At 43.3% G+C, this 27,349-nt stretch overlaps 2 protein-coding genes across 6 annotated transcripts in view; one reads left to right on the top strand and one right to left on the bottom strand.

Annotated features, from left to right (window-relative positions):
- The window catches only part of REXO5 (RNA exonuclease 5), a 54,955-nt gene extending 36,982 nt beyond the window's left edge, over nt 1-17,973 (top strand). For 4 of the 5 annotated variants that reach the window (XM_067706438.1, XM_067706439.1, XM_067706441.1 and 1 more), the window contains 5 exons: nt 479-571; nt 1,204-1,420; nt 1,654-1,838; nt 2,768-2,886; nt 5,782-6,059. In XM_067706438.1, coding sequence (XP_067562539.1) covers nt 479-571; nt 1,204-1,420; nt 1,654-1,838; nt 2,768-2,886; nt 5,782-5,854 — 687 coding nt within the window. In that variant the 3' untranslated portion in view covers nt 5,855-6,059. Of the gene's footprint in view, nt 1-478; nt 572-1,203; nt 1,421-1,653; nt 1,839-2,767; nt 2,887-5,781; nt 6,060-9,295 lie in introns of those variants that run through there. The other variant, XM_067706440.1, reaches the window with a different exon arrangement.
- Nucleotides 13,500-17,466, bottom strand: DCUN1D3 (defective in cullin neddylation 1 domain containing 3). Its single transcript, XM_067706464.1, has 2 exons — nt 17,036-17,466; nt 13,500-15,745 (listed from the first exon to the last, which is right to left on the bottom strand). Exons 1-2 carry the CDS (start codon nt 17,464-17,466, stop codon nt 15,262-15,264), a joined length of 915 nt encoding a protein of 304 aa, XP_067562565.1. The 3' UTR covers nt 13,500-15,261.
- Nucleotides 17,974-27,349: the final 9,376 nt, after the last annotated feature.

The following is a 27,349-nucleotide window of genomic DNA, read 5'->3' as shown; positions in this document are numbered from 1 at the left end:
GTGCAGTGGTTGAGAGTCCGCCTGCCGATGCAGGGGACACGGGTTCGTGCCCTGGTCCGGGAAGATCCCACATGCCGTGGAGTGGCTGGGCCCGTGAGCCATGGCTGCTGAGCCTGCGTGTCTGGAGCCTGTGCTCCGCAACGGGAGAGGCCACAACAGTGAGAGGCCCGCGTACCGCAAAATAATAATAATAATAAATGGTATGAACAGCAAGTTGGGTAGTAAAGAATTTGTTAGTGCTTTCCCCATACCACCTAGGGAGAGAAGGCTTCAATTTTAAGTGACAAGATTATTTTCTGAAAACCATGATGATTCCACTTAAAATTGATGGTCTGTGATCACTGTCTAGCCCAGCACAGCAAGAACATCCATTCTGGTGGCTCTGGCCACTGTAGTTTAGGTGGGCCCCGTTCCTAGCCCTGTCTCTGGCAGTTTGAGCCAGGAAAGCAAAAGTAAGGAAATCTTGATTTTTCTGCAGCCACATCTCTGTATACAATACGAAGTCCTGGAAGGTGCCCAGCTGGCCATAGAGTCTTTGGATGGCAGCCTGGTGGAAGGTACCTGCATCAAGGTAGGGTTTCCAGAGAAAGCATAAAGTAGTACACTTCACTCAATCCTGTATTTTCAGTACTTGTATTTACTCAAGCCTGTATATACAGCACCCTAAGACATAACAGCTTAGACAAGCACCCTCGAGAGGCTTAAGAAACAAGATTTTCTGTAATGGAAAGCCTTCAGCCAAGGCCGGCATTCTTATAGTGGTGACCTAAGACATGATAGCTTTTCATTTTTGTCAAAATCAGCCTGGGCTACATCTTCCATGTACTCTTTATCACTACTTAGACCCCAAATGGTTTTTCAGGGTGGTTTTTTTGTGGTTGCCCTTTAGCTTTCAGGGGAATCAAATGGTATTTTGATGTTTCTTATGCAATTAAACAGAATTTCATTGGTATAGAAGGCAGAGAACTGATGGCAGTTGGTGGGGGAGAGAAGGAAAGGGAAGAGAGTATTATTTACACAAAAATATTTACATTTTGTATTTATTTATCTATTAAGTTTCTACCATAGTCCTTTGGGGCAGTTATCATTAGGTTCCTTGTATAGATAAGGAAGCTGCAGAATTAAGCTACTTCCTAGTATGTAACAGGCCTGGGGTTTGAAGTGGTGACTTTTCTACCATTAATGCCATCTTTCCTTGGTTAGGTGCAGAGGCCTGTGACAGAGCTCACCCTTGATTGTGACATCCTTGTGAATGAGCTGGAACAAGATTCTGAGAACCGAGGTACTATATACCTGTCTGGAGTGAGTGAAACCTTCAAGGAACACCTGTTGCAACAGTCCAGCCTCTTCCTGGGCCTGGAAGCTCTGATCTTGCCTAAAGATCTTAAAAATGGAAAGCAGAAAAACTACTGTTTCTTGAGTAAGTCTATGCCATTGAATATAGCCTTGGGAAAGGAGATTAGACATGGTGGTAACATGAGGTCAGAGAAAGGAAATGTTCAACAAGTAATCCCTCCTGGGCTGGACCAGGTCAACATCTCCTGATTTTGTCCTTCTCCCTTGGCTCTGGATGGGCTCCAGCTTGGATGGTGATCAGGTTTTTTGGTTTTGGTTTTGGTCCTTAATAACAGAAGGGGGTATTCTTGTTTTCAGGATTCAAAACTTTTGGCAGTGCCCATAGGGCCCTTGGCATTCTCACAGGCAAGAACTGGAAGCTGAAAGGCAGGCATGCCCTAACCCCCAGGCACCTCCATTCATGGCTCAGGGGCTTACCTCCTGAATCAAGGCCCCCAGGGCTTCGTGTCATACCTCCTCCCTCGGAGCAGGAGGCCGTGCAGGTGAGTGATTAAATGTATCCTGGGGTTAGGGGGGAGAGGTAGCTAGCTACCTTGGTTTGCTGGCTCTGGTGGTTGGCCTTCTGATGTTTATGGAAATTAGACAGGATAGTCCTGCTCAAGTGACACTTAAGCCTTCAGTCTTTTTTTTCCTGCCCTGCCACTAGTCTTACTTCACTCTCCAGTGTCTTCCAGCCCTGGACACACCTTTCTTTCTCAAGATCTCTCATACTTTTGCCCCCTCCAAACTTGCTAAAATCAGGTTTTCCAGGTGTCTCTCCAAGGGACTTTGAGAGGTTAATACAGGAAGTTGGAGAGCTGGACAAGTCTTTAGTGATCTAGGATTTCCTGAAGTGTAGTACATACATACACAATATGATTTTTGGTGGTCATAGATGGACCTCTTTTTTTCACTTTTATTGTTATGAACTTGTTTTTCTAACATTCATTAAAGTATGCAACCACCACATTGAACGTGTGATTTCATGGATAGTATTACTTAGACGAAGCTAAGGAAGAAATTGACTCACTTTAAAGAAAACCATTAGGGAATATGCAACAGAAGGGTGAAGATAGAAGGTGAATGGTTTAAGTTTGGGAAGCCCTGCCGTGGTCTAATGTCCCACACTTAGCAGATGAGGAATAGACACCAGAGCTGGTGAGTGACTTTGCCCAGGTCACAGAGATACTTGATGTCAGAGGCCAGACTAGAGCTCTCCTTAGTGATTTGGTTTCCCTAACTCAGGACCCTAAACTGACTTGGAGGTCTGGGGATGCTGGAGTGGACAAGGAACCCTGCAGTATAGACTCTGGCTTCAGACTGAGGATTTGTACAGAGCCTTTCCCGGGAGCCTGAGGAGGAATGTTGCAGTCCCTCCAAAGGTCAGCGGTGGGTACTCTGACTGAGTGTCAACACCTGGCTTTGATTCTAGATGCTGAACTTGGACCACCCAAAGATAGCAGCCTGGCGCTGGGGCAGGAAGATAGGAAAGCTCTACCACAGCCTGTGCTCAGGCACCCTCTGCCTCATCCTGCTGCCAGGAACTGAGAGGTAAGGACTAAAGGGTTGCCCCTTCATGATTCTGACCTCTGGACTCTCTGGACTTAAGCTTTTCTTGGAGAAAAGCCTTTTGTTGACGTCCAGGCACATAAACGAAAACTGAAATGAATCATCTCTTAACTCTCACAGTTCTAAGAGAGAGGTATTGTATCCCCATGTTACTCGTATTTGCTTTTATAACTACACTTAGTGGTCCCTCAAGGAGACAGCTCATCCCAGTTTAAAGGCAGAGGTCTTAGGTTCTGCAGCCTCTCTGGAACAAGAGGCACTTGAGTAAAAATGGTCAAGAAGTTCTAGGGCAAGGCCCAGGCTTAGATGTGACTATAACCTACCTTTCCCACATATCAGGAGTGTGTTCCTGCCTTCCCTGCCCTTGCCCCCTTTACCATTTATGTTAACTTTTAAGAGATAGGGCCTGTTTTGCTGTTTCTAAGACTGAGGAATACTGGAGCAGGACTCTGGGTCCAGTCCCAGCTGTATCACCTGTCTCTGCTGACAAGTAGTGGCCAAGCCACTTTCCCACTGTGGATCTCAATTTCCCTTTGGTAAAATGAGGGATTTGGAGTAAATCAGTCATTTTCAAATGCTTGAAACTATAAAACCCTTTCTTTAAAAGAAAAATTGATGTTAAATCTTTACTAAGGCATAAAGATGAGCAATTCTGAAATGGATGAGTAGATATATGAATGAATGTGTATGCTGGGGGAGGAGAGAAAGAGTGAAAGAGGGCTTTTTTTGAAAAAAGCACAGTTTGAAAACCACTGGATTGTATTATTTCTAAAGTCCCTTAAAATTCTGACATTCTAGGATTCTTTCACAGGCCCAAGGTCCCAGGTGGCAAAACATGAATGCCTCAGGCCTTGAAGCCTGGATCAGAAGTTAACTTCCTGTCATAAAATTCTTGTAACATGTATTAGGGCCACTAGTGAAACAGGCTACCTGCTGGGCAGCTTGAGAGAATTACTGTCTCTGAGAAACAGAAATAAGTACTAGGTTTTACAGCAAAAAAAAAATCTTAGACTGATATACTTCAAACAGGCTTATGGGTAGACTTAACAGCAAGAGGTTTAAAAGTGACCAAAACTTGCCAGAGAAAGAAAAAAGAAAGCTTTTGTTTAAGAGCTTGGACCCTGAGGGGCAAACTTGCCTGGATAAAACTTCTCAGAGCCAGTGTATGGAGGTAGGGGTAAAATAGGGGTTTCCGTGTACCAAGTGGAGTACTTAGCTTGTAGTCCCCATCGTGTGGGTAGACTAGCCAAGAGAGGGCCAAAGCTTTCTTCTCCCAGAAGTAGCTGGGGTGTTCTCAGGGGATGAGGGCTTAGAGGAGGGAGCACTGGGTCAGGGAGCAAAAAAGGCTTAGGTTCTGACTGAGGCAGAGGTCCTAAGGCATGTTTGACAAGTCAGGAGAAAACTCTGGAAATAGCAAATCCTGTAGTAACAAAACCTGCTGTTACTCCTTTGTTTTAAAAGTTGCACTCTGATTTCCATAGCCATAATGATCAAACCCAGCAGCAGGAGCACGTATTTCCCCAGACTATACGCTTGCTGTGTGACTGACTTCTCTGGGCCTCATCTGTGCAGCTGTCTCCATTGACGCCAGCAGATAACACTTGGGAAAGGGTAAAAGTGGCTCAGGAAGAAGGAGTAGCAAGGAGAGTAGAAGGTTTCCTCGTGCTGGGAGCCTGACTCAGCTCTTAATCCTTATACTTCTGGTGACTGCTAAAATTAATACTGAAAATATTAATAATTGCTATAATTCATCAAACCCTTAATGTGTCAAGTACTGCTAAGTGCTTTTATATGCAGTTTTGGTTAAGGTTGTTGAATCTCCATTTAACAAGATGAGAAAAAGGCTCAGATTAAGCAACTTGCCTACGGTCACCCAGCTAGTAAGTGCACAATTAATATTTGAATTCTGATGGTCTCTAGGTCCAGAGCCACTCTCCAGCACTTAGAGCTCCAGTCCTCCATAGCCAAAAGGCCTGTGGCTTGTTAGCTTAAGTTCAGACATCGGGTGGAGACAGATTCTGTGTTTGTCTTTGCTCATTTCTGCCTCCTTTGCCTTGGAGAGCACCTCAGCGCTCTAACCCAATTCCAAGAATATTCACTACATGGTGGCAGGGAACTAATATGTACCAGATGACTCCTGAATTCTAAGCACTGTGCTAGGTGTTTTACAACATACATTATTAAAAGTTAACGTCTTGTAAAGTTTTTCAAACAGTGCCTGGCACATGATAGGTGCTACAAAAGTGTTTTAAATAAAGCAAACAAAATTCTAATAGCAGTTTAAAAGGATTCCGATGACAGACTGCCATTATTACCTGGTTTTGTCATCTAATGGTTGTGTGACTTGAGCAAGTTATATAATGCCTATAAGCCTGTTTTTATATTTGAAAAGTGGACATAACAATTGTATCTATATCAGTATCTATATAAGGTACACTAGCTGTTTGGAGGATTAAATGAGAACACATACAGAGTCCTAACTGCTTGACATGCAGTAAGTGCTCCATATATGTTAACATGTTAGCCATTATTGTCTGTAGTCCTCACAAAAGCCCTGTGAGATAGTAATTTTAATATTTCTTTATAGTTGAAGAAACTGAGTCTTAGTTTGAGATCATTCACCCTTAGTTGAGATGTGCCTCACATCTGTTAAGTGGCAGAGCTATATGATTTGATTCTAGGCATCTGGGACTAGTCAATATTCTTTCCATTGGACCATTTTCAGCAGGCAGCTTTCCATAAGCTGTCTACCTGCCTGCCCCCTGCCCCATGGCACATACACATATCAAAAAAAAACACCTTTTTCCTCTACCTTAGTCTATAACCATTCATTCAACTCTGTCGACAAAAACTATCTTTATTCCTCGTCTGTTGCAGCACTCATGGATCGCTCTCTGGCCTAGGACTGATGGGAATAAAAGATGAAGAGGAAAGCAACATCCTAAACTAGTGTTTGTGAGTCTGCCCACCATTTTCCATATGCCACATTTCTTAATCCCTTGTGGGCAATGGCAGAGAATTTGGTCAGGCTGCAGGCACTCCAGAGGCTGCCAGACCTCTATAGAGTAGACAGTTTGTGGAAACATTGTACCAGCTTAAGGAGTCTAGTCCATTTATATGACATGTACAAATTTTCAATAAATGCCTAAAATTCAGACATTTCTCATCTTAAGACAAGGTGAGGGGAGGAAACCAGTTTGTACTTTCTTTGTGTCAGTGGGTTTATACACAGGTATTACAGCAGGTGCTTATTTCATGTAGCGCTCCTATTAAATGGTATACTGTATATAGGTAAGGAAACCAGGAGGAGTGACTTCTCTGTGGAGAAAACCCAGGTATTATGTAGTTTGTCAAAGTGGTAACATCTGTGAAGCAAATTTCTGTAAGGCAAACTGTTTTCTATTAATGGCTTTTATAATATTGAAGGAAAAAGACAGGCAGACTGCGAATCTGGCAGGTCCACCAGAGCAAAGTTGAAGACTGACTCTTTTAGCTTTTAACCAATTCAGGAAGCCCTCTTTCAATTTTCAGGGATGCTTCCTTCCTTTCGGAGTGAGACTGCAGTGCTACCCTTTACCAACAGGTGCCCCCATCACACCAGAGCCCCCCTTAGAAACTCTAATTTCAGTAAAAGCCTTTGCTTTGTTTTTAATCAACTCTCAAATTGTCAACATTCTTTGTTGGAAAGGACATGGGCACAGGCACACACAGTTCCAAAACTGATAGAGATATTAGCTGCCCATGTAGTATGTATCATTACAAAAAATCTTGTTAAATTTCTCTCTACCCTGCAATTCCACTCCTAGAGCAATATCCTCAAAAACATGTATGGAGGAGATGTCATGGGGTTATTCAATGGAATTCTAGGTAGCTATTTTTAAAAATTACGTGTGTGTAAATAAAATCTCTAGTGAAAGAGATCTACAAGCAGCAGCAGTAGACCTCTGGATCCAAACTGCTAGACTCTGAATTCCAGCTTTCCTACTTTTTAGTTAGGTGAGCTTGAATTACTGTAAATTATTTAACATCTCTGTGCTTGGTACATAATAATGGTATACATCTTATAGGATTGTTGTGAAGATGAGATAGTGCATTTATAGTATATTATAGGTTGTATAAAGCATGGAGAGTTACAGGGTAATCTGTATAGTTTGAGTAGAAAAAACTATACAAAGATATGCACAGCCTTGGAACAAAACCTGGAAGGCTGTATACCAAAATATGAACAGTATTTGTCTCTGGCTAGTGGGATTGGCAGATTCGATTTTACCAAATGCTCTTCTGTATATAGGCCATTTTTTTTTTTAAGTCAGCATATTATTGCTTTCACAGTTAGAAAAAAATAATTAAAATAACTCTCAAGGTTGGGCATTTGAGGCAGTGTTTAATCCTTTAAATGCAACTTCTATGTGATCTGGAAGTTGGTAACCTGGAGCCAGAACTGAAGCTCTTGATTTTGGATGAAGTTCCCCTGTAAAGAGCGAAGTTCCCCAGGTATACTGCTGACATCAGCTGCAAGGCCTTGAGAACATCTTGAAACAATGTTGCTGGATTCTTTCCCCCTGCAGCTGAGCTCCAAAGCTGTGGGAGTTTAGCTGCTGTTTACTTCTTGAGACTCCAGTCCTGAGACACAAAATAAGTGTCTGTCTAGGTTGGCACTTCAGCTGTGCTCCTGGGCCAGTCACTTAACCTTGTTTGAGTCCATTTCTACAGCTGTATAAAATGAGGATGTATCTACTTTTAAGGATTATTATGAATATTTAAAGATTCAGTTTGTGGAAAATGACCAAAGAGTGGGATACGTATGAATTATTTGCCCTCTCTCAGCCTGTTTCCTCATTTTATTTATTTAATTTTGGCCATACCACTCAGCTTGCCAGTTCCCCGACCAGGGATTGAACCCCGGCTACAGCAGTGAACGCATGGAATCCTAACCACTAGACCACCAGGGAGCTCCCTTCAGTTTCCTCATTTTAAAGATGGCAACATTAGTACCTACTTCATAAGGTTGTTGTGAGAATTAAATTAGGGAAAGCCTACATTTTATTGAGGATCATCTTCCAACTGCATATTCACAGAGCAGATGAAGGTTCCCTGTGCCAAGAGCACTCCCTTTGCTCCTAGGAAAAGCCAAGGCCATTCCTTTTCCTGGATGGGTGGGGGTGGAAGTTTCCCCACGGGCCCCCAACTCTAGAACTCTACAGAGATAGGCCTGGACCATAAGGTCTCTGGGGCCCCGGTCTGCACACACTGTTCTTTCAGCTGATGCTCCCACCTTTTGGAAGCCAAAGCTGCCAACTTGGCCTCTTGCAAAACACACATTCCATTCATAAGTGCGTTTGTGCATTTTTCCTCCCACACCCTTCTAGGCAGCCAATGCAGAGCTGCCAAGGCAGCTGCAGGAGCAGCGTCTCATGTGGGGGGAAAGGCAACTTGAAGGGTTTTCAGAGAACACTTGGTTTAGGCTTTGAACACATTACTCCCCAACTTTCTGGCCTCCTCACCCATAGTGGGGTTGTTTAGTAGTACACTCAGCCATGTCATTTTCATTTCCTTTTGTCTCCCTTTTTGTAAATTCTCTTCCCTATTATAAAGGAAATCCATTAATGGAAACTTGAAAAATCTAGAAAAGTTAAAACCATATCTAATCCCACCACTCAGTCAATGACTGCCCCTGTTTTACAATCTTCTATCATACTTTTTCCATTATGCAAAAGCAGTTTTTAATAGCTGCATAATATTCCAACATGTTGATGTGTGCCATAATTTCTAAAACAGTCCCCTATGGTTGGCACTAAGTTGTTTCCAAATGATGCTGCCAATCATATCCTTGCACATACATCTTTGGCAGATAATTATTTCTTGAGGAAAAATTCCTAGAAGTGAAATTACTGGGCTTTTTTAGAAAGTATGAACACTGAAGGATTTTTTAATTCCAGGAAAGTTTTTACCTTGTGTTTGCTAGCATCGATTTGTTTCAAATCTTTGTTAATTTGACAGATTAAAAAAGTTTTTCATTATAGGTTTAATTTATTTGAATACCCTTTAGATTAATCTTCACTTTATTATTCCCCACACCTCTTAGATTGTCATCTGCTATTTTTTCCAGGTTTTGGCCAACTGTTTTTCCTTAGAGAGTTGTCCATATCCTTTGCTCATGTTTCTGTTGTCTTTTCCATAATGAATTTTCCATTCTGAATTTTTAAGGTCTCTTTACACATTAAGTATAGTGTCCATTTGTCAATTATTGCAAAATTTTGATGGCAGTCTCGTCCTCAAGGATGTTGCCCTCAGAAAGGGAAAGGACCTCCAAGATCTCATCTTCAGTTTCCTTTAGCTGCTTCTTGTTCTTGGCACTTTCCACAATCAACTTGTTCTTTCTCTCTTCCAGTTCTGGCTTCTTCTTGGTGGCCACGATGCCAAGGAGTTGATCTTGGAGGCCCAAGGGGGTGATCATAAAGTTGAGGAGACAGACTTTAACGGTGACTTCAGGGAGATAATGTGGGTTCCTCAAACGGGTTGTGATATATAACTTAAAATCCCTGGAATATTCAGTGATGTTTTCACCAAGCCTCATGTACTCAACCCCTTGCTTTCCTGAGCATAAACAATAACTTGACAGAAAATACAATGAAAGGAAGCTAAGATGTACCACAATTAGACTTCCAGAATGTAAGAGCCAGATGGAGCCATCAGGGATCGTGTTAGTCTAAGCCCCCCATCCTCCCAATTTGGCACAGGGGGAAGTTGAGCCCCCAAGAGGGGCAGTGACTTGTGAAGGGTTGTGTGTGACCATGCCAACCTTCTTCTCTGGATTCCCTGCATTACTCACCTAACAGCCTTTTGGAAACCTTAAACTTGTGTGTCTTAGGTGCTTTATAAATCACAGATGTTCTTCTAAATCCTAACACTGATAGAAATAAGTCTCTTGATTTTGCAGATGACTAAAAGGAAACGCAGAATTTAACTTTCCGAAGGTCACAGAGCAGTAGCACTTGACAGTTTTCAGTTTGCCTCCTTTGCCTTAATCACTGCCAACCTAATAGATGTAGGAGCCAACCATTTAGAACAGTGTTCACTTTTTGTTCTTTGAGGGAATCGACGTCAGTTGCTAAGGTAAGACTGTTTAGGTAGTGGCCCTGTGAGGACTCATTTGCTTCTTGCCTACAAGTCCTGGGACTCCAAAAGCCATTAAGCTTGGTGAGTGGGAGGTCAACGATCCATGTTTGTAGCTAGGGATCCTGTACCATCTGGATTACTTTACAAAGCACAGGATTTGCCATCCAGTATGTTGGTGGAAGAGGCTCCTGGTGGGTAAAGCTCACCCCAGAATGAAGTCACCGGTTTTTTTTGTTTGTTTGGGGGTTGGTTTTTTGTTTTTGTTTTTTGCAGAATTATCAATAGTCAAGTAAACAAATTTATTAAGTCCAACAGCAGGTTACCTTCCAAATAAAAAAGTGACAATAATGTGTGTAACAAGTTAATTAAAAAATTCAAGGAGCCATTTGGAGAGTGCAACAGTGCAGAGAATAAAAATCAAAGTATTGACTTTTGTCAACAAATTTGTACAACTTCAAGAAACAGACACATTGGTCACAAACCAAGAGGAATCCACAAAGGTGGAGGGTCACATGAGTAGTGGACTCATCACCTCAGCGGGTTAAGGCAGGGTGTCTTATTTGTAGGACCAATTTATCCACGCCCCATTTGCCTATTGCTTCAAATTCCCCCTTTGAAACCTAGAATCTTATTCATTAGTGCAACAGGTAAGAGCAATTAATAACAGACTCAGGGGGCTGGGACCAGGGTCAGAGGGAAGACACTTCTCTCAGAATAAATGTGTGTTGGGAATAAAACCACAGCAGCTGCTGAATGGCTTTGGCAATATCCAAGATTTGTGTTGAAAGTTTCTACTAGGGAAGGTGGGTGGTTGGAAGAGCAGGCTCAGTTTCCAAGAAGAGAAATAGGGAGGAGGATGTGATGCCCTAGTACCTGAATCAGAAGCAGAATCTGATGGTTACTCAATTTTGTCTTTCAATGAGGAAAAACACCTGCAGATCCCCACTGTAAGGCAGTGCCAGTCAAGGTGAACCTGGGTATGTGCTATAATTACAGCTTAGCAAAGGAGTAAACTCTGAAGGGGAAGTGGGTGGGAACCCCTCTATATGAATCAGAAAACAGACTGCATTCAGAGGAAGATCAATGTCACGTGTTCTCAAATGAGTCCCAATTAACACTTTAATGACTTAATAGTCCTTTTAAGTCCATCTTCTTTAAACAAGATACTGCTGGAGTCCCCCAAGGAAGACCTTGTCAATTACCAAGATGTTCAGGTCATCACTAACCAAACATAAGACAGAAATAGCAAAGCGGGCTACTACAGCAAAACAGCAGCTTTCTCCCAGCCCTTATAATTGTGTAATTGGGTCTACCTTTGGGCTTCACTGCACTGAAGACTTGACTTTAAATGCGGCAAGCCAAACACAGTCCTAAATACAGATCTTCTGTTTTTTTTAAACCTATACCAGGTCCTTATCCCAGTAATTTCCTACCGTTGTTTAAATTTGGCATGGTATAGTATATGAGGCCATCACGTGAACTGTGGAGTCCCACACCCTGCAGGCTCCAGCACTGAGGACTGAATTTTGCCACCAGTCCTTGGGAGATCCGTACTGTTTAAAAGACCGAAAATAATGTGTGGCTTAATCTTTCTTTCTTTCCAAAAAGGCTAGTTTGTGCCTTCCTTAGGGAGTTTAATATTGAAAACACTGTCTTGTACATTTTCTATTGGATTTCCTTGGGGCTGAGGGCTTGGTTGAAATTTGGATCTTTACCCAGCTCTAGATTTTTTTTTCTTATCAGAAGGGTAGAAATGGGATCTTGGACCGAACTCACACATGTGAGCACATCTGGCAGGGAGAACTGCTGAGGCAACTAGCTGAAGCATAGCAAAGTGTCATTACAGGAGGCAGGGCTAAGAATGATACATTCAAATTTGGCAGGGAGAGGGGAAGAGCAATTCAATGAAGCACACTTCATCTCATACAGCTTTCTAATCAATTGCTAAAGAAATACCACAGAAGCTCACACACAAAACCACTGCCAAGGGCTTCCCTGGTGGCGCAGTGGTTGAGAGTCCGCCTGCCGATGCAGGGGACACGGGTTTGTGCCCCGGTCCGGGAAGATCCCACATGCCGCGGAGCAGCTGGGCCCGTGAGCCATGGCCGCTGAGCCTGCGCGTCCGGAGCCTGTTGCTCTGCAACAGGAGAGGCCACAACAGTGAGAGGCCCGCGTACCGCAAAAAAAAAAAAAAACAAAAAACCATTGCCAAAAATCAAGCAATTTCCCAACATATTCAGTTTGTTGTCGCCACTCTGATATTTGCCTATTTTCAAAATGGCATCCACATCCTGCCCCTCTCCACACCACCACACCACTCTGGTGTCATATTGTTAAAGTGAAGGGTGCACTGGCTTACTTGAGGGGCATGCATTGACCTCTTCAACTCATTGAGTGAGCAATTACAGCTCACTCATTAAGCAGCAAACCTATCTCTAGGTGAAGAGGAACAGGGACCTTTCATTTCCCACAAGTGCAACTGCAAACCCTACACACACACACTACCTTGGATCCCTTTGCAGAAAACTGCTTTTCATGAGAAAGTTAATGAGCATTGGCCCAGGCTACTGCAGAAGCTTGAATTCCTTGCATTAAAGACTCAAACCTGGAAGGAAACTCCCTCCCTGACCATTCCCTTTTCAGGCTTCTAATTTGCATTTTTGCAACAAATAGACCATTAAATATATAACCCAAAATAATTTTTTTAAATGGTTCTTTTGTTGAGGGAGCTGAAGAGCTGAATTAAAACAAAAAACCACCCATCATAGCACACCTAATGCATGGAATCGTGCCTTCTTATAGGCTGGGGAAAGAATCCAGTTCCTCCAGAGTCCTCAGGATATTCAGCATCTACCTCTTTTGTGCCCTTCTCTCCATACACCCTTCTGATCTGAGACAGAAAAAGCCTTACCTGGCTAGGAGCAGCCTGCCTTTACCCTTATTCAACCTCTACCCAATCCAGAATTGGGAAAAACTGGGGGTTGCACACTGACTGGATGAAAAGGCAGTCTTGTTAACACCTCACTCTAGATGCCCTGACTACAGTTGAGACACAGAACCTGCTAGGACCTCTAGAAACTCTTCATATCAAGGATCTTGTGTCTTAGGCTAGAACAAAGCCAGACATCTGGACTGGGACCCCCGTCAGCTTTCCAGCAGTACTGCCAACCTACTGTGGCTGACTTTAAAGTTTCCCATCCATCCCTCTAAGAAGGGGCAACTGTCAGGGTTAGGATTCAAAAAAGAAAATCTAACTTCAAGTATGTTCCCTATTGTCAATACCAATTTTAGAAAAACATCGACTGCAGAAACTCCTTAAATCATTTGTAAATATGGGAGCCCAGAGCCATAGGCTACTAATAAAGGAACTCAAAATAAGTGATTCCTGCCCAGGCTGAGAAACATACCGGGGAGGGAGATGGGGGTAAGTTGGGGGAGAAAACTCCAAATGTTTAATAGACAAACTCTTCATTACCTCAAGAGTGTAAATATTTTTTTATTTAAAAGATTCCCTTTTCAATCTGTTCCAAAGTGTTGGAAGCTGAACAGTACGAGTTCCTGCCACCCACCCTTCCAGTACAGTTTTATGAGGACATTTTTTTTTTTAATGGAAAAATAACAAGAGGACCCTCTACTGAAACCAGGTAGGACCAGAGTCAGCTCCTGTGTGGCAGTTTGGCCAAAGCTGGCCTTACGGAGCGAGCACGCAGAGGAGTCTGGGGAACTGGGACTCCCTCTTGTGAGGAAAAGGCTGAGAAAATTAATCTTCTCTTTAATGAAACTGGTCCAAATTCTGATTCAAAAGCCTCCATTATGATGTTCCCTGGCACTCTTCTTATACTATATATATTGAAGGCTCCCTTTTATAGCCAGTTTTAGCAGGCAAAGAAACAAAGAAATATAGATACATATATGTGTATATATATATATTTTATATAGGTAAAATATATACATATCTTATATATGTATATATACATATTTGGGGGTAGGAAAAGGAGAGTGGGTCATGTAAACCTAAACAGTCATCACATTACCCCAAATGAGCCTGACATTAACAAAGAAGAAAATAAATAACTTCTGGGGGTTAAGTGACAACATGGGTGCAGCAAGAAGGGAAAGGGCACATGTTTTAACTATTAAATACATTTTTATATTTGTTTGGCAGAGTTCAAGCCAGTCCAGGCTTCTGCACTTGCCAGACAAGTAAGCTGATGATACTCAATTAAAAAAAAAATTCAAGCAGAGCTCCATACCACAGTTTTCCTTCAAGTCAGTTGGCCGGCAGGCACAGTTTTCTGACCCCCAGGAACAGAAACTTTGGCTCCAAGGCAAATGAAAAAAAAAAAAAGTATTTCCACTTACAACGTGAAAATACAGAAAGTTCATCAAAGAAAGAAAACTATCAAAGTCTACTTCCAGCAAAACTGAGGTAGCACTGCTTTCTCTGCATTCAATGCTTAAGTGGTTCTCAGTACAATGTGTTCTAAAAAAACCCGCTCACTTGACTGACAGGTGCAGCATGTTGATGGATAAACTCAACATGAAATGCAATAGGTCAAAGAAGGAATGAGCAAGAAGTGAGGAAAATAAGGGTTCCAGATAAATTAGCTTAAAAGGGGGTTGTCACCAGACTACAAATGCTCTTGGCTGGCCTTGGCTCTCCAAGAGCTTTAAATCGCCTGGGAATTAATGCAATGTGGTTAACAGTTAACACTGTTATTCAACTCTGTGTAAATCTTTAAAAATAATTATTACAACCTAAATTCAACGATGTAAACAGCACTACACACAGTACAGACCTGCCCTGAAAAACAAGAATATGCAAAACTGAGATCTGGCACTGTATCGTTTTGTAATGATAATTCAACCTAACTGTCCCATTCCCCCCTCCCTGCTCTACACCCTCCCCCACCCCCCCAAAAAAATCTAATTTGTGCAAGAAGTGGCAGGCTTATTCTATCTGAAGGCTTCAAAAAAAAAAAAAAGATACACAACATGTAGCCAGGTTCAGATATTTTGGGGGACCCTCCCCCCAAAAAAGAAATAACCAAAATATCCAAAAAGTGAAGAAAGTGCCTAAAACATGATACAGCATTTTAGAGCCCTTTCAGATACAAGGCAGAGAAAGGTGTAAAGTAGAAAATATCCGGATCTTCAGTAATTTCCAGAAAGGTCCAATTCCTTGGTTGGCTGCAGGGCAGCGGGCAGATCCTTGCTGCTGCTCCTGAGACAGAGCCACTAAGTCTGCTCCTCGGGACATAAGCCCTCGGGCCCTGAGCTGAGTGCACCTCTCCCTTCCCCTTCTCTTTTCCTTCGCTCCATTTCCCACTCCACAAAGGTATCAAAGAGACTTGGCCAGGCCTCATCTTCACTGTAGTTGCTGAGGTCAGGGCCAATCACCTGAGTGAAGTTAAGGAACATGTTCCAAGTGTCCCTGGAGATGCCCTTGATCCCCGAGGGGTTCTCTGTTAGGAAGTTTAGCCACTGGTCCAATACTGGAGGATTGTTCTGGGTAAAGACTAGTTTCCACAGGGCAATGGCTATTTCCCGATGCAGTGACCGCTGCCCTTCTTCAGAGTCCAGGCCGAACTGAAATGTAAACCGGTAGAGATCCTTGAATTTATCCTCTTGTTTGGCTTCTGTTAAGAGGCTAGGGAACCGTGCACAGATCCCATCAATGCTGTCTGCACTTATTGCTTTGCAGCCATCAAAAAACTCCTTCCTGCAACAGGAAGGAGGGGGCACAATTAATAATTGTAAACGGTATAATTTACTGAGAGGCAATATAGTATCATAATTAAGAGGGTAGCTGTGAGGCTGTCTGGATTTGAATGCCAACTCCTCCGCTAACTGTAGTCCTATTTCTTCATCTGCCAAATGGTGAGAATCTACCTTACTTCATAGGGTTCTGGTGAGGACTAAACAAGTTAATATGTCAGCTGCTTCTAATAGTGCCTGGTATATGGTAGACAGCTGATAATGGTTCATTCACTCATCTATTCATCTTTCCAAAGCTAAACTCAAAGTCTCCTGCTCCATGTTCTGCTTCCCATTCTGCAACAGTGATTAAGCTGTAGACTCTCCTCCAAGATGGGGAGTCTCTTCCTGTTTTCCTTTTGATTCTCTAGGGGTTGTTTGTTTTTGGAATATTTTTGGTGACTGCCAAGAGAAGTTTTTGGAGCCAAAGATTCTGGATGAATCTGGGTAACTCTGCCACCAGAGATCAAAGTTCCGTTATTAAAAAACAAAAATTGAGTATGTATTTTTAACATCTATATAATAACACTTTTAGCTTACAACATGGTCTCACATTGACCATCATCTCAGAGATTTCTGCAACTGCTGAAGATAGAATGTCTGAGGTCTGTCGAGTAACCTACCCAGGAACTAAAAATCGTATCGAGGGGTTCTCAAAGTCAATTCTTACTTACTTATAACCCAGTGCTCTGGAAACCACACCTTGCAGTGACCCTGCCATGTTGTCTCCCACAAACAACCTCTATAGGGATGAACGACCATGACAATGTACACAACTACTAGTTGATAACTAGGGCCAGCTGTCCTTGTTGGCGCATAGGCTGGCTAAGGGTAATGTGCAGAGAGCTAGAAGGGGCAACTGGCTTCATGCAGTTACTGAAGCACATCCCCAGTGGCACTCACTATACTGGCACTCAATGCCTAACACGTGATAGGTGTACAATAAACATCGAGTGAGGAAGTGAGTGAATTGACAAGTACAGGAGTGAAAGAAAAGATAAAAGTCAAACAGCAGCGGGGCGGGGCAGCAGCGTGGCAACATGGATTATTCCTCATTTAACTTCAGGCAAGGATGGTTGGTACCCAGTTCTTCAGAGGCTGAATAGCTTTAGAGAAATTGGTCAGAAAAAGAAAATAAGATTTACCCCAAACCCTATGAAGTCAACCCAGTTCTGTCCTAGCTGGGCACCACTCCTCAATGGTGCTCTCTTTCCCTCCTCTGATCACCTGGTGACATGAAGTACTTGTGACTAACCTGGTGAATTTGCACATGGTAGCAGCCTGGAACTTCCAAGCCAAGAGCAGCACTCGAAATTCCGTGGGGTCCACACATAGGTCATTGCAAAAGCGCTCCATGCCTTCCTCCAAAATTGCATCCTCCCGCTCGTCCTTATAGCGCCTGAACAGTTCTTCCAACCTCTGCAAGGAAGACTCCTCGGCATTTGACTTGGGCTCCCTCCCAGCATCTCCTGAGGATGTTGGCAGCTGGCAGGTCTCAGTAGCAGCCTCTGCCTTCTTGGTCCCATTGACAAGGATATCCCCACCTGGCTTGCCACAGGCTGGCAGCTGTTCCTCACGGTGGCCTGCACCCCGCCTCCCATGTGACTTGCTGCTGGGGTCACGGTCTCCATTCTTGCTACCCAGAGTTGATGAGGGATTCTTGCACTTGGTGACACACTGGCCCATGATGCTGGTGGCCTGGCCTCTAGAGTGGCCCCCTCTGGATTGGATGCCCTTGTTGCCACTGGCCCACGTGCCTCAACATGCCATCAGCCAGAGGAGCCAGCCAACCTAGAAGGAAATTAGAAAGCAATCACTGCTGGACAGGGAGACAGAGTATGCAAGCTTCCCTCCAGAGACTGCACACTGGAACACCACTCTGTTTCAATGAGCTAACCATGAACGAGGGGAAATACCCCAAGTTCATCATCACCTCCCTCGCAAGCCCATACCTTCACCTTGGAAATGCAGTGGTTAGAGCACATATGGAGAACCAATAAGGAGAATTCCTAAAATTCTTAAAGGTAACATAGATCACAAAGTTGATTCATGTGCGGAACGCATCAAGGAAGACTACGGTTCTGCCAGAAATATTCCAAAGGAAACTTGTCTTGCCAACTTGCCGTCACATAAGAAAGTGATTTGGACCTGTATTAACCCAGAAGGTACAAATAAAAGGTTCATCTTCTAGTCTCTAATGTCAAAATTCTCGGATGTTCTTTTTAAGTAGGATGAGTAGGAAGAAGGGGTAGCCACATCCAAAACAACTATATAGTTTCATAATGGCCTAAAGATGAGATAAAGAATTTGCAGAGTCAAGACTAACGGCAGAGTCCTAGCCAAATAACAAAGTAAAATTTGTCTTGATTTCTTCAAATTCCTTTCTGGGACCCACCCGCACAGTAGGTGAAATGCCCTTTCTCCACCCTTCCTCTATCCACCTATGGGAGCCATCCACCAAGACTGTTCTCCACGCCAAGGGTCCCAATCGCTGAGCTTCTTTTCTAACCCCCACCCCCAGCAAGGTGGTATGTAGAGGAAAGTCAAGTTCACACTAAATGTGAATGTCCTGTAGGGCCTGCAGGCTTAGTCTTCCAAGATAGCGTCTCCATTTTAAAAGAAGGGCTAATTTACCCAAATACAGTCTCTAAATGACAGAATAACTGCTAGATGAAAAAGAAAAGCCTGCACTGATACATAACAAACATCACAGTGATTTATTTATTACTTAAGTAACGAAAAAGTGGCTTTTAGAGAATTGCTAGAAATTTCTGGGCCAGGGATGAGGTGATTTCTCTGAAGACTCTATCTACTCAGACTCTTATTCTTACCTTCAACTAGCCCACTAGAAGATCCATCTAAAATTTAGTACTTATAAAAGTTTGCTACCTGCTATAATAACTGCAGCCTCTGAAATTATAATGTTAATAGAAATTTAGACCAGGAGCCAGAAGTACAGTCGGGAAAGCAGACCAAATCAATGTCAGTCCCATGGCTCTCCAGCTCTAGGGTCAGGGACCTCCACAGTCCAAATTCAAAGCTCTAAGGAGACTGGCAGTGGGGCAGAAGGGTGATTTTAATGGAAGGCTGGAGCTTTAAACTTTACCTAAAGAATTTTAGCTTCCTCCAAGTAGTGCTTGGATAAATTCAGAGTTATCTTCAAAAGGAATTCTAAGGGTATGTTCTGAGTGTATAAGTTTAAAATGATGACCAGAATCATTCCTGTAGTTACCGGAATCACACTGTATCGGGGTGTGTCCCATTGTCCACCTTCAAAGAGAATACATGACAGACATGATTATACATGCCCTGAAAAAAAGACTCGCAGTTTCACTTAGGTTTCAAAAACACGCTGAAACCCTTAGGAGGGTTTTGGTGTGGAAAATGACAGACCCAAGTAAGTTTTTTAAAGCCTTTTTATGCTTTTAGAATATAGCTAGTAAGCCATGAGCACAACTTGTTACAATTTTAAAAGGTAAGGGGTTAATTCTTAGAAGACCAGCATACAAGGGAAGCAACTGTTGAAGCTGAATTATCTCAAAACAAGCAGGACTATACCATGTGGAGGGTCTGGTTTCCAGATTTGTGTTTCTAAAGACTAAAATGCTGAAAGAAACAAAAGGCCCAAACTTACACAGATCCCACATGCTCACAGACTGGCAACTCTAATTCCCAGGCACGCTGACTCACCAGGCTTTGCTGCTCAGCTCCCGCTGCTGAGGGAAGCCCAGGTACCTGGCAGGGTAAGAGGATTTCCTGGTTTCCTACTGACCCACCTACCCCAGGCTACTCACCCCTGCCCCATTGGACAGATGCTGCATTATATCAGCTTCGTCCAAATACTGGCGCCAAGGCCTTCACATAGGGACAGAACAGATGGGCCTCCCAAGAGGCCCTAATCCATTTACCCAACCAGCCCTCCACGTGAGAGCATCTTTGATTACCTGGCACAGCAGTACCAGCTGAAACCTGAAGGCATTTTACATGCCCAGCAGATGAAAAAAAGGAGGGGGAGATCAATTTAGACAGATGGTCAATGAGCAGGTGCCAGGAGGCTGGACCCCTTTCCTCTACTCTGGTCCTTTTCTTTGAAGCAAGTTGTGGTCTCAAGCCAGAAAAAAGTATTTCCAGATCTGGTGGTAAGTGTGGTCCCCTGATGACTCAATGGGCTCCCTTCTTTTGTGTCTCCCCTTTCTTTGGGAAAATAGTTCTGTACCCAGAGATTTCTCAGGCTCAATCATGGTGCTCAGCCGTGTGTCCCAGGGTGGCAGCACTTCAAGTGTTCTAAAGCTGAAAGTTTCCCTGGACCCAGTAGCTGCTGGCTAATAGCTAATAATAGTAGTCATCAATTACTGAGCGCTTGATACCATGCCAGGCACTATGTTAAGCCCTTTATGGACAATAACACTCATACATCCTCACCACAACCCCGTTTAAAGACAGGGAAGCTGAGGCACAAAGAAAATTACCCAAGATCACAAGCAGAACCTGGTATGTCTGGCTTGAGAAACCATGACCTTTCACCACTAGGCTGGACTGCTGAGCCCACCTACATCAGATCACCTCGGGAAAGCCCACCAATGGATGGGTCCCAAGCTCAGCAGTGTCACCACATCAATCACAGAGCAGCAAGTTTTACAATTAGCCACTGGAAAAAAAAAAAAAAAAAAAACATGGTCTGTGCCCTGTGCTAAGAAGGGCATCCTAGCCAACTGCCCTCTCCCAGGCAAGCATTAAGACCGTGACGCAGGCAGGCAAGATGCCGTTAGGCTCAGTCTCACTAGAGGCGGGGACTAGAATTAGTCCAAAGTTCTTAAACCTGTGATGTTTCAGCCCACCAGCATGGTTAAAAGCTTCAGGTCTTAAAGTCCTACTCTGCCACCGGATGTTCGACCCTGATCAAAACCTGAATTTCCTCAACCTGCAAAACGGTATCTACTTCAAAGAGCAGTTGTAAGGATTCAGTCAGGAAACGCAGATAAAGGGTATCTGGCACACACTGTCCTCCACACAGAAAACACTTGATATGACAGCCATTATTAACAGCCGGGTAGTATCTGATTAGCCTGATGGAAGCCCCAGCTTGTCCCATCTGAACAATGGGCTCCAGGCTTTGGCTTCGCCAGGCCCAGACAGGCCGCCTATCCTTGCCTTGAGTCATGCAGTTGGGTCTTGCTCAAAAACAGTCTCTTGAACTACAGCACTGACCCTGCTCAAATGCACCATTGGTCAGAAATACCTGGGGGAATCAGATCCTCCACAGGATAAGACTTGTGAATGACGCTGAATAAAATCAAGCTGGGTATTTGCTGTGCGCTCTGGATACTCTGAATTGCTGGTCACTCCCTGTCCCTAACGTGGGACAGCCTTCCAGCCAGCTCCAGACTCCATTCCCTTTCCACTAGGTTCCAGCTCTGTAGATCTGCAAAACAGGATTTCCAACTTGCTACTTATTTATACACATTTATACTTGCCAGTGGTCCTCCTGCCACCTCTCTGAAGTGGACAGCCTCAGCACAATCTGAGCACCCCAGAGCCAAATTTCACTAACAGAGTATCATTATTAATGAACACCACTTTGTACGTGTTAGTACATTGTAACAGCTACATATAAATGTAGCTCTATGAAATAATTACCCCCATTTTCATAGGAAGAGAAATGGAGGTACACGGAGGTCAACGAGCTATCTAGGAAGGGAGAAACTGGAGCAGGGTCATTAAGAGGAAGAGCTCTGGGAGCAGACAAACCTGGATCTGAATCATGGTGATGGACCAACTTTGTGACCATCAGCATGTAACTTTAATGGGACAGTTGTACCTAATGGTCTGGTGGATAGAGTAAATGAGATAACCCATGTAAAATCCTCTGCCCAATATCTGGCTCATAAAAAGTATTCAGTAAGGGGGCTTCCCTGGTGGCACAGTGGTTGAGAGTCTGCCTGCCGATGCAGGGGACGCGGGTTCGTGCCCCGGTCCGGGGGGATCCCACGTGCCGCGGAGTGGCTGGGCCCGTGAGCCATGGCCGCTGAGCCTGCGCGTCTGGAGCCTGTGCTCCACAACGGGAGAGGCCACAACAGTGAGAGGCCCACGTACCACAAAAAAAAAAAAAAAAATATTCAGTAAGTGTTAGCCTTTATTACAGTTGTTATTATCACAAAGTTGGTGACAGAATCAAGTCTCCCTTCTAGAACAGTGCTCTTGTCAGCAGCCAGGCCAGGTCTCCTGGGGCAGTTCAGGTATGCTGACGCCCCAAATGCCCACAGCAGCTTTCCTGTTCTTGCAGTAAGTGATTCTGCTCTCCTATTTCAGCTAAAGTGGCATAAATGAGTGAAATGGAGTGAGAGACAAGGAGGGGTGGGAAGAAAGGAAAGGTAGGAAGAAGAATAAAAGGGGCAAAAAAGCCACAAACCAGGAAACCTACTTCTATGCACAGCCTTGGGGGTTTACTTGAAAGACAGTAACTGCTCAGCTTATGCTGGACTAAGACCAGCCTCCAGCTTTCCTCCTTCAGTCTCAGCTCTAACTTCGCCTCTCTCCCTCACTGCTTCCCTGCATCAGCTTCCAGCCTCCCTCCTCCCTGTGCCAGTCCCAGCTGCTGTTCCTGAGGATGGGCTTGGCTGCCTGCCTGGCCCCAGGCCTGGCGCTGGCACTGCTGGGCTGAGGGCAATCCCAGAGGTCATGGTCCCAGTGGCTGCTCTGGCTCCAGAGAGCCAGAGAAGAAGAGACCAGGAAACTGTTTCCATCTCTTAGGCAGTTCCATGAAGTGACAATCAGGCAAGTCCCTGTCTTCTAGGACTTACTATCTACCTCTGAAACAGAGTCACCTCTTATGGAACAGAAGGACCAAGAAGGGCTAAACCACACAAAGACAAATGGAGACAGGAAAGGAGAGTGGAGTGTGGACCAGTGTTATGGAAAGAAAGGTGGAGGGACTGATGAAGAGAAATTGGTGTTTGTGGGACATGGGGCTATATGCTTCACATACATCACCTTCAAACCTCACAACAACCTAGGCTGTCAGAGCCCTTACAGATTAGGAAACTGAGGTTTCTTAACCACTAAGCAGTGGGACTAGGAAATAAAACCAGTCTGTCAAGACTCCAAAATCAACTCAATGGGAAAGTTTCACAGAGAAGATGAGTCTTGTTCTGGGTCTTCAATGACTGGAAGCATAAAGTGGAAAGGAAGAAGGCAAAGGACCAATCTGGTTGGTCCAAGTTGAGACAGGATTTAAAAATGTTTATTAATAGCAATACCTTTTAAGTTACATGTATGTATTGAGGAGACTGACATGAATTATCACATTTAACCCACTACAACTCTATGAGGAAGATAATATAACCTTCACTTTACAGAAGGGGAAACTGAACAGAGTTTCAGGGATTTGGCCTGAGGTGATACAGGAAAACGGATTCAAACCCAGGCAGTGTAATTCTAAACTCACCATTCTACAGCACTGGCCTCACTACATACTGTTCTTTGCTATGACGTATGCCAGGATATATCCTTCCCCTAAGGAGATGATGATGGCCCAAGAAGAAAAGATACATTATCAACACCTGATTGTACTCCAGAGGTACTGAGTCAACAGAGTAAACTCCCAGGAAGCCTTCAGTTCCGGTCTGGGATCTCCCTAAGCAATGTGTGTCCTTGAACAACTCCCTAACCTCTCTGAGTTTGTGTTCCCATGATTAAAATCCTTCCAAGTCTAATACTCTAGGACTACCTTCACGTTTTGGTATCCAGAAAGGCTGGAGTTCTAGATTTGCAAGCCTTCTGAGGACAGGCATTTTGCCTCCTCAGTGAACAGCTCTCATACTTCTCGCCCAAGCCTGTTAGAGCCAAGGGAAAATGAGAAGTGCAAAAAGACACAGAAAGCAGAGCTACTCCAATCTGAACAAGAGGTAAAAGATTACACTGTTTTTGCAGGCTTCCCTGCCCTAATCATCTTAGTTTGAACTCTGCAGGGTCAGGAATAGGCCCTGATGTATGGAAAACAGAGCAAGCTGGCTCGCTGTTAGAGCTGGCTGGGAGCTAAAAAACAGGGGGCAAAGGCTGGCACCAAAATCCAGTGTCAGCAAGGCACTTGAGATCTACTCTGATGCCTTCCTTGAGAGAAGGAACTGATCCAATCCACCCCTCCTATTCTGTTCCCATCTAGGGTCTGTTCAGAAGCAAGAAGCCACTGACGAATGTTGGTGCTTCTACATATTACAGCAATAAGAAACCCATCTTTCCAACTTCCATCCAAACAGTCTGTATAGCTAGTTGGGCGCATGATTTTACTTCTTACTATATATGCCAGACATCCAGCTGCCAGGGGCTGAAGCAGCTGTACTAGCAGAAGCCATCCCCCTGGGGAGTCTCAAAGCAAGACCACAAGAGCCTCTTGATCCCAACTGGCAGCTGCAGATGCTGAATGACCTGAGAAAAAGTTGGGAAATGGGTGGTGTCCATTTATAAACTACTTCCTAGAAAGTAAACTTGCAAAAATAACAGAAGGAAAGACTGAGGGAGTACTTTAAAATGCAAAGTCTTCTGCTTGCTGTCATTTGGAACTTGGGACTTACAAGAGCACCTTTGGAGACTAGGTCTTACCTAGAGCTACTTGGGAGGAAAAGCTGTTTCCCCTGCCAAAGCAAATGAGGCGCGTCTGCTATTTTCATGCTTTTAAAAGACTTTCTGTCCTAAAATGTACTGCAAGCAGCAAGCTAAAACAGCAGTTCCAGTTAGGGAGGGGTAGGAACACAAGACTTTCTACATCAACCAATCTCAAAAGTGCAGAAAGAGGGATGGAGGAAAAGTAAAATTTTTAAAAAAGAAAATAAACCAATTGGTTATATTTCTGTAAAATAATCTTAGGTCACAGGACTAAGACCAGTCAGCTTTGTACAAAAGAATTTTTCTTTTCTTTTTAAAGGGTTCTTACATTCCTTACCTTGCATACTTCAGATATACTAAGGATATATATATACAACTGAGGTCCGAGGACTGAAGTCAGTGTGGGCTCGCAAGAACAAATACTACTTGCCAAATACAACCAAGCCAACACACACGTATACTATAAAGTTTCCAAATACCAAAGAATCAAGCATTTTTGGCCTCTGGGTTCCAGAGCTGCTACATGTTTAATCCCACATGACTCAAAACAACCAAAAAAGAGCTGAATTATTCTACTGACCCACACTTGGAATAATTTTGCTGTCACTATTGATCTGGACAAGTCAGACTGTCCACTTATTTGCAAAGTACGCATCATTAACGGGCACCAGATTTCTAGGTTGGCCACTCTTTTTGTTTCTGCACCAGGTTTTTCATTAACTAACTTTCCCTGTTTAAAACCAGAGGGCTGTCTTGGATTTGTGCTCTGTGCTACCATAATAAAAATGGCGTGCCTGCTATATGCTGTACTCTTTATCTCTGGTTTTAGCTTGGAGCTTATCTTCAGGACACAGCCTCATTAGGCCATACTGAAGGTAAAACCACTGGTTAGGCACCACTTCCCTGCTTCCAATTAGCATATGGATACCAGCCACCCTGGAGGTCTACCAGATTGTAGATAATTAGTCCTCAAACACCCAATTACCACATCAACTGTTCACCTTTCAGTCACCTGAGGAATTCAGTAGTCAATAACTGACTGAAAAATAGTTAACTGGAGTTGAGATTTGGTCTTTGCATCTAAGTAAAAGAAAGGCAAGAAAGGAAACTATGAAATGAGTCAAAAGATGAGAAAGGAACCCAATATAAAGATGATAAATGAGTGCATGCAGACGCGTTAGAGCGGCACCTGAATGACCACAAATGTACAGATGTGGTTTCTAGAGCCACATTTCTTCTAAATAGAGCTCAGGTTCATCACATGGTAACTAGTGTGATGTTTGCTAATTCTTTTAAAAAAAAAAAATCCAAATCCATTAAGGCCACATTTATCAGTTTTTTCCTAGAGGCCCATGATGGAAGCTGATTGCTAATGCATAGTAGATGGGAAGAGGAAGAGGGACAGAAAAAAGATCTGTATAATAAAAGAATATCCGTTTTCAACCACATCAGTAAGCTGGTCAGAGAACTAAGGCCACTAAGACTTTCTTACCCACTGCCAAATTCAAAAGCATTACATAGTTATTCTGTAAAGTTTAGAAAATACGAGAAGCATAAAGAGAAAAAAGTCCCCTAGTATCCCACCACCTACAATTAATATTTTGGAGTATATCCTTTCAGTGTTTTACATAAGCACATATGGATGGCACACCTAAGTAAATACATGCATGTTCATACTACACACACTGAACTTTTAAACAAAACTGGGTTGTATTGTACATTCTATTTTGCAAATGTTTCCATTTTATACTTTTTCATATAAATCTTCTCTCATCAAATGCTTTTAAAAGAGCAGCATTCAATGGCAGTACTGGTATCACCACTGACACACCAGCTATTTCACACAACCCATAAACTATTTATAGCCTACTACTCAATCTGTCAAAAATTTGGTGCTGCACTGCAGAGGGGTTACAGAAAGGTTGAGACTCTCTGTTAAAACAGATTTAATAGCCAGATAGGTCTTTCATTGATAATTTGTCAATTTAAAATAAACTCTCATTGTTGGACATTTAGTTTGCTTCCAATAGCTCACTATTATAAATAATACTGGGATAATAAGCAGAATAGCAGCTAAAATTCAGCACATTTGTAATTATTTCCTGAGAATAAATTCCTAGAAGTGGAACAACAGATCAAAGACTGTGCAAAAAAATATTATATATATAATATTCAATGTGAATTCAAAAAAAGTAGTGTCAACTTACACAATGGGAGTGTACTGGGAGTATTTACACCATCTTGTAATATGTGTCAACTAATTCAATTTCTTAAAAAAAAAGCCAAAAAAAAACACCTTACCAAAAGCACTTTAAGACATATTTAAGAAAAAATATCAAACTGCCAAAGGAGGATGGAAAACAAGAGAGAGACCATTTGCTTCATTGTAAATCACATCAAAAGACTGACAAATCCAACAATTTTGGCTCCAAGGATTTCAAGACAGTGTTTGTTAAATGATGGGGGTGGGGTACAGTGTGGGGGACAGGAAGAGATTAATCATAAGGGTATGTTTCAATTATACCTACATTTCCCCAATTTATTCTTTGAAAAGAAAATGAAACTTCCCCTATGTCACATACACACACAAAAAAGATAACGCCCATCCTAAGGTCTAATGAGGTCCTCTTATCATAGGTTTAGCGTTGGGGTAGAAGGGTCTGACCCATGGACTTGAAACTGAGTGAATCACATGCCCAGGGAGCAAGAGCCTCGTTCAAAATGGAACTGTGGCACCCTTGAGACGGTTAATAGGCTGGATTTAGACCACAGACTTATTATATGGCTTTCTAGCTTCAGACTGGACCAAAGGATATTATCGCTTACAGCACAGACTTGTCTGCTCCCCCAGCCTCCAGGTTCTTCATCAGGTGGCCACCAATTTTCACCAGAAGATTCCTCTCCCTCACTCTTGGTCATGTAAGTTGGGTGGGGCTCATAATGGACCATGTGACTCAAGCCCACCAAA

Source organism: Pseudorca crassidens, chromosome 15 (genome assembly GCF_039906515.1).
Source record: "Pseudorca crassidens isolate mPseCra1 chromosome 15, mPseCra1.hap1, whole genome shotgun sequence".
Lineage (NCBI taxonomy): Eukaryota > Metazoa > Chordata > Mammalia > Artiodactyla > Delphinidae > Pseudorca > Pseudorca crassidens.
The sequence above is the reverse complement of the archived record's forward strand: the minus strand, read 5'-3'. Positions and strand labels throughout refer to the sequence as shown.

Coding starts and splice junctions, on each gene's coding strand:
- DCUN1D3 (XM_067706464.1), bottom strand. CDS start 17,466: ATGGGCCAGTGTGTCACCAAGTGCAAGAATCCCTCATCAACTCTGGGT. Junction 15,746..17,035: donor ACCATGTGCAAATTCACCAG/GTTAGTCACAAG, acceptor TTCCTGTTGCAG/GAAGGAGTTTTTTGATGGCT.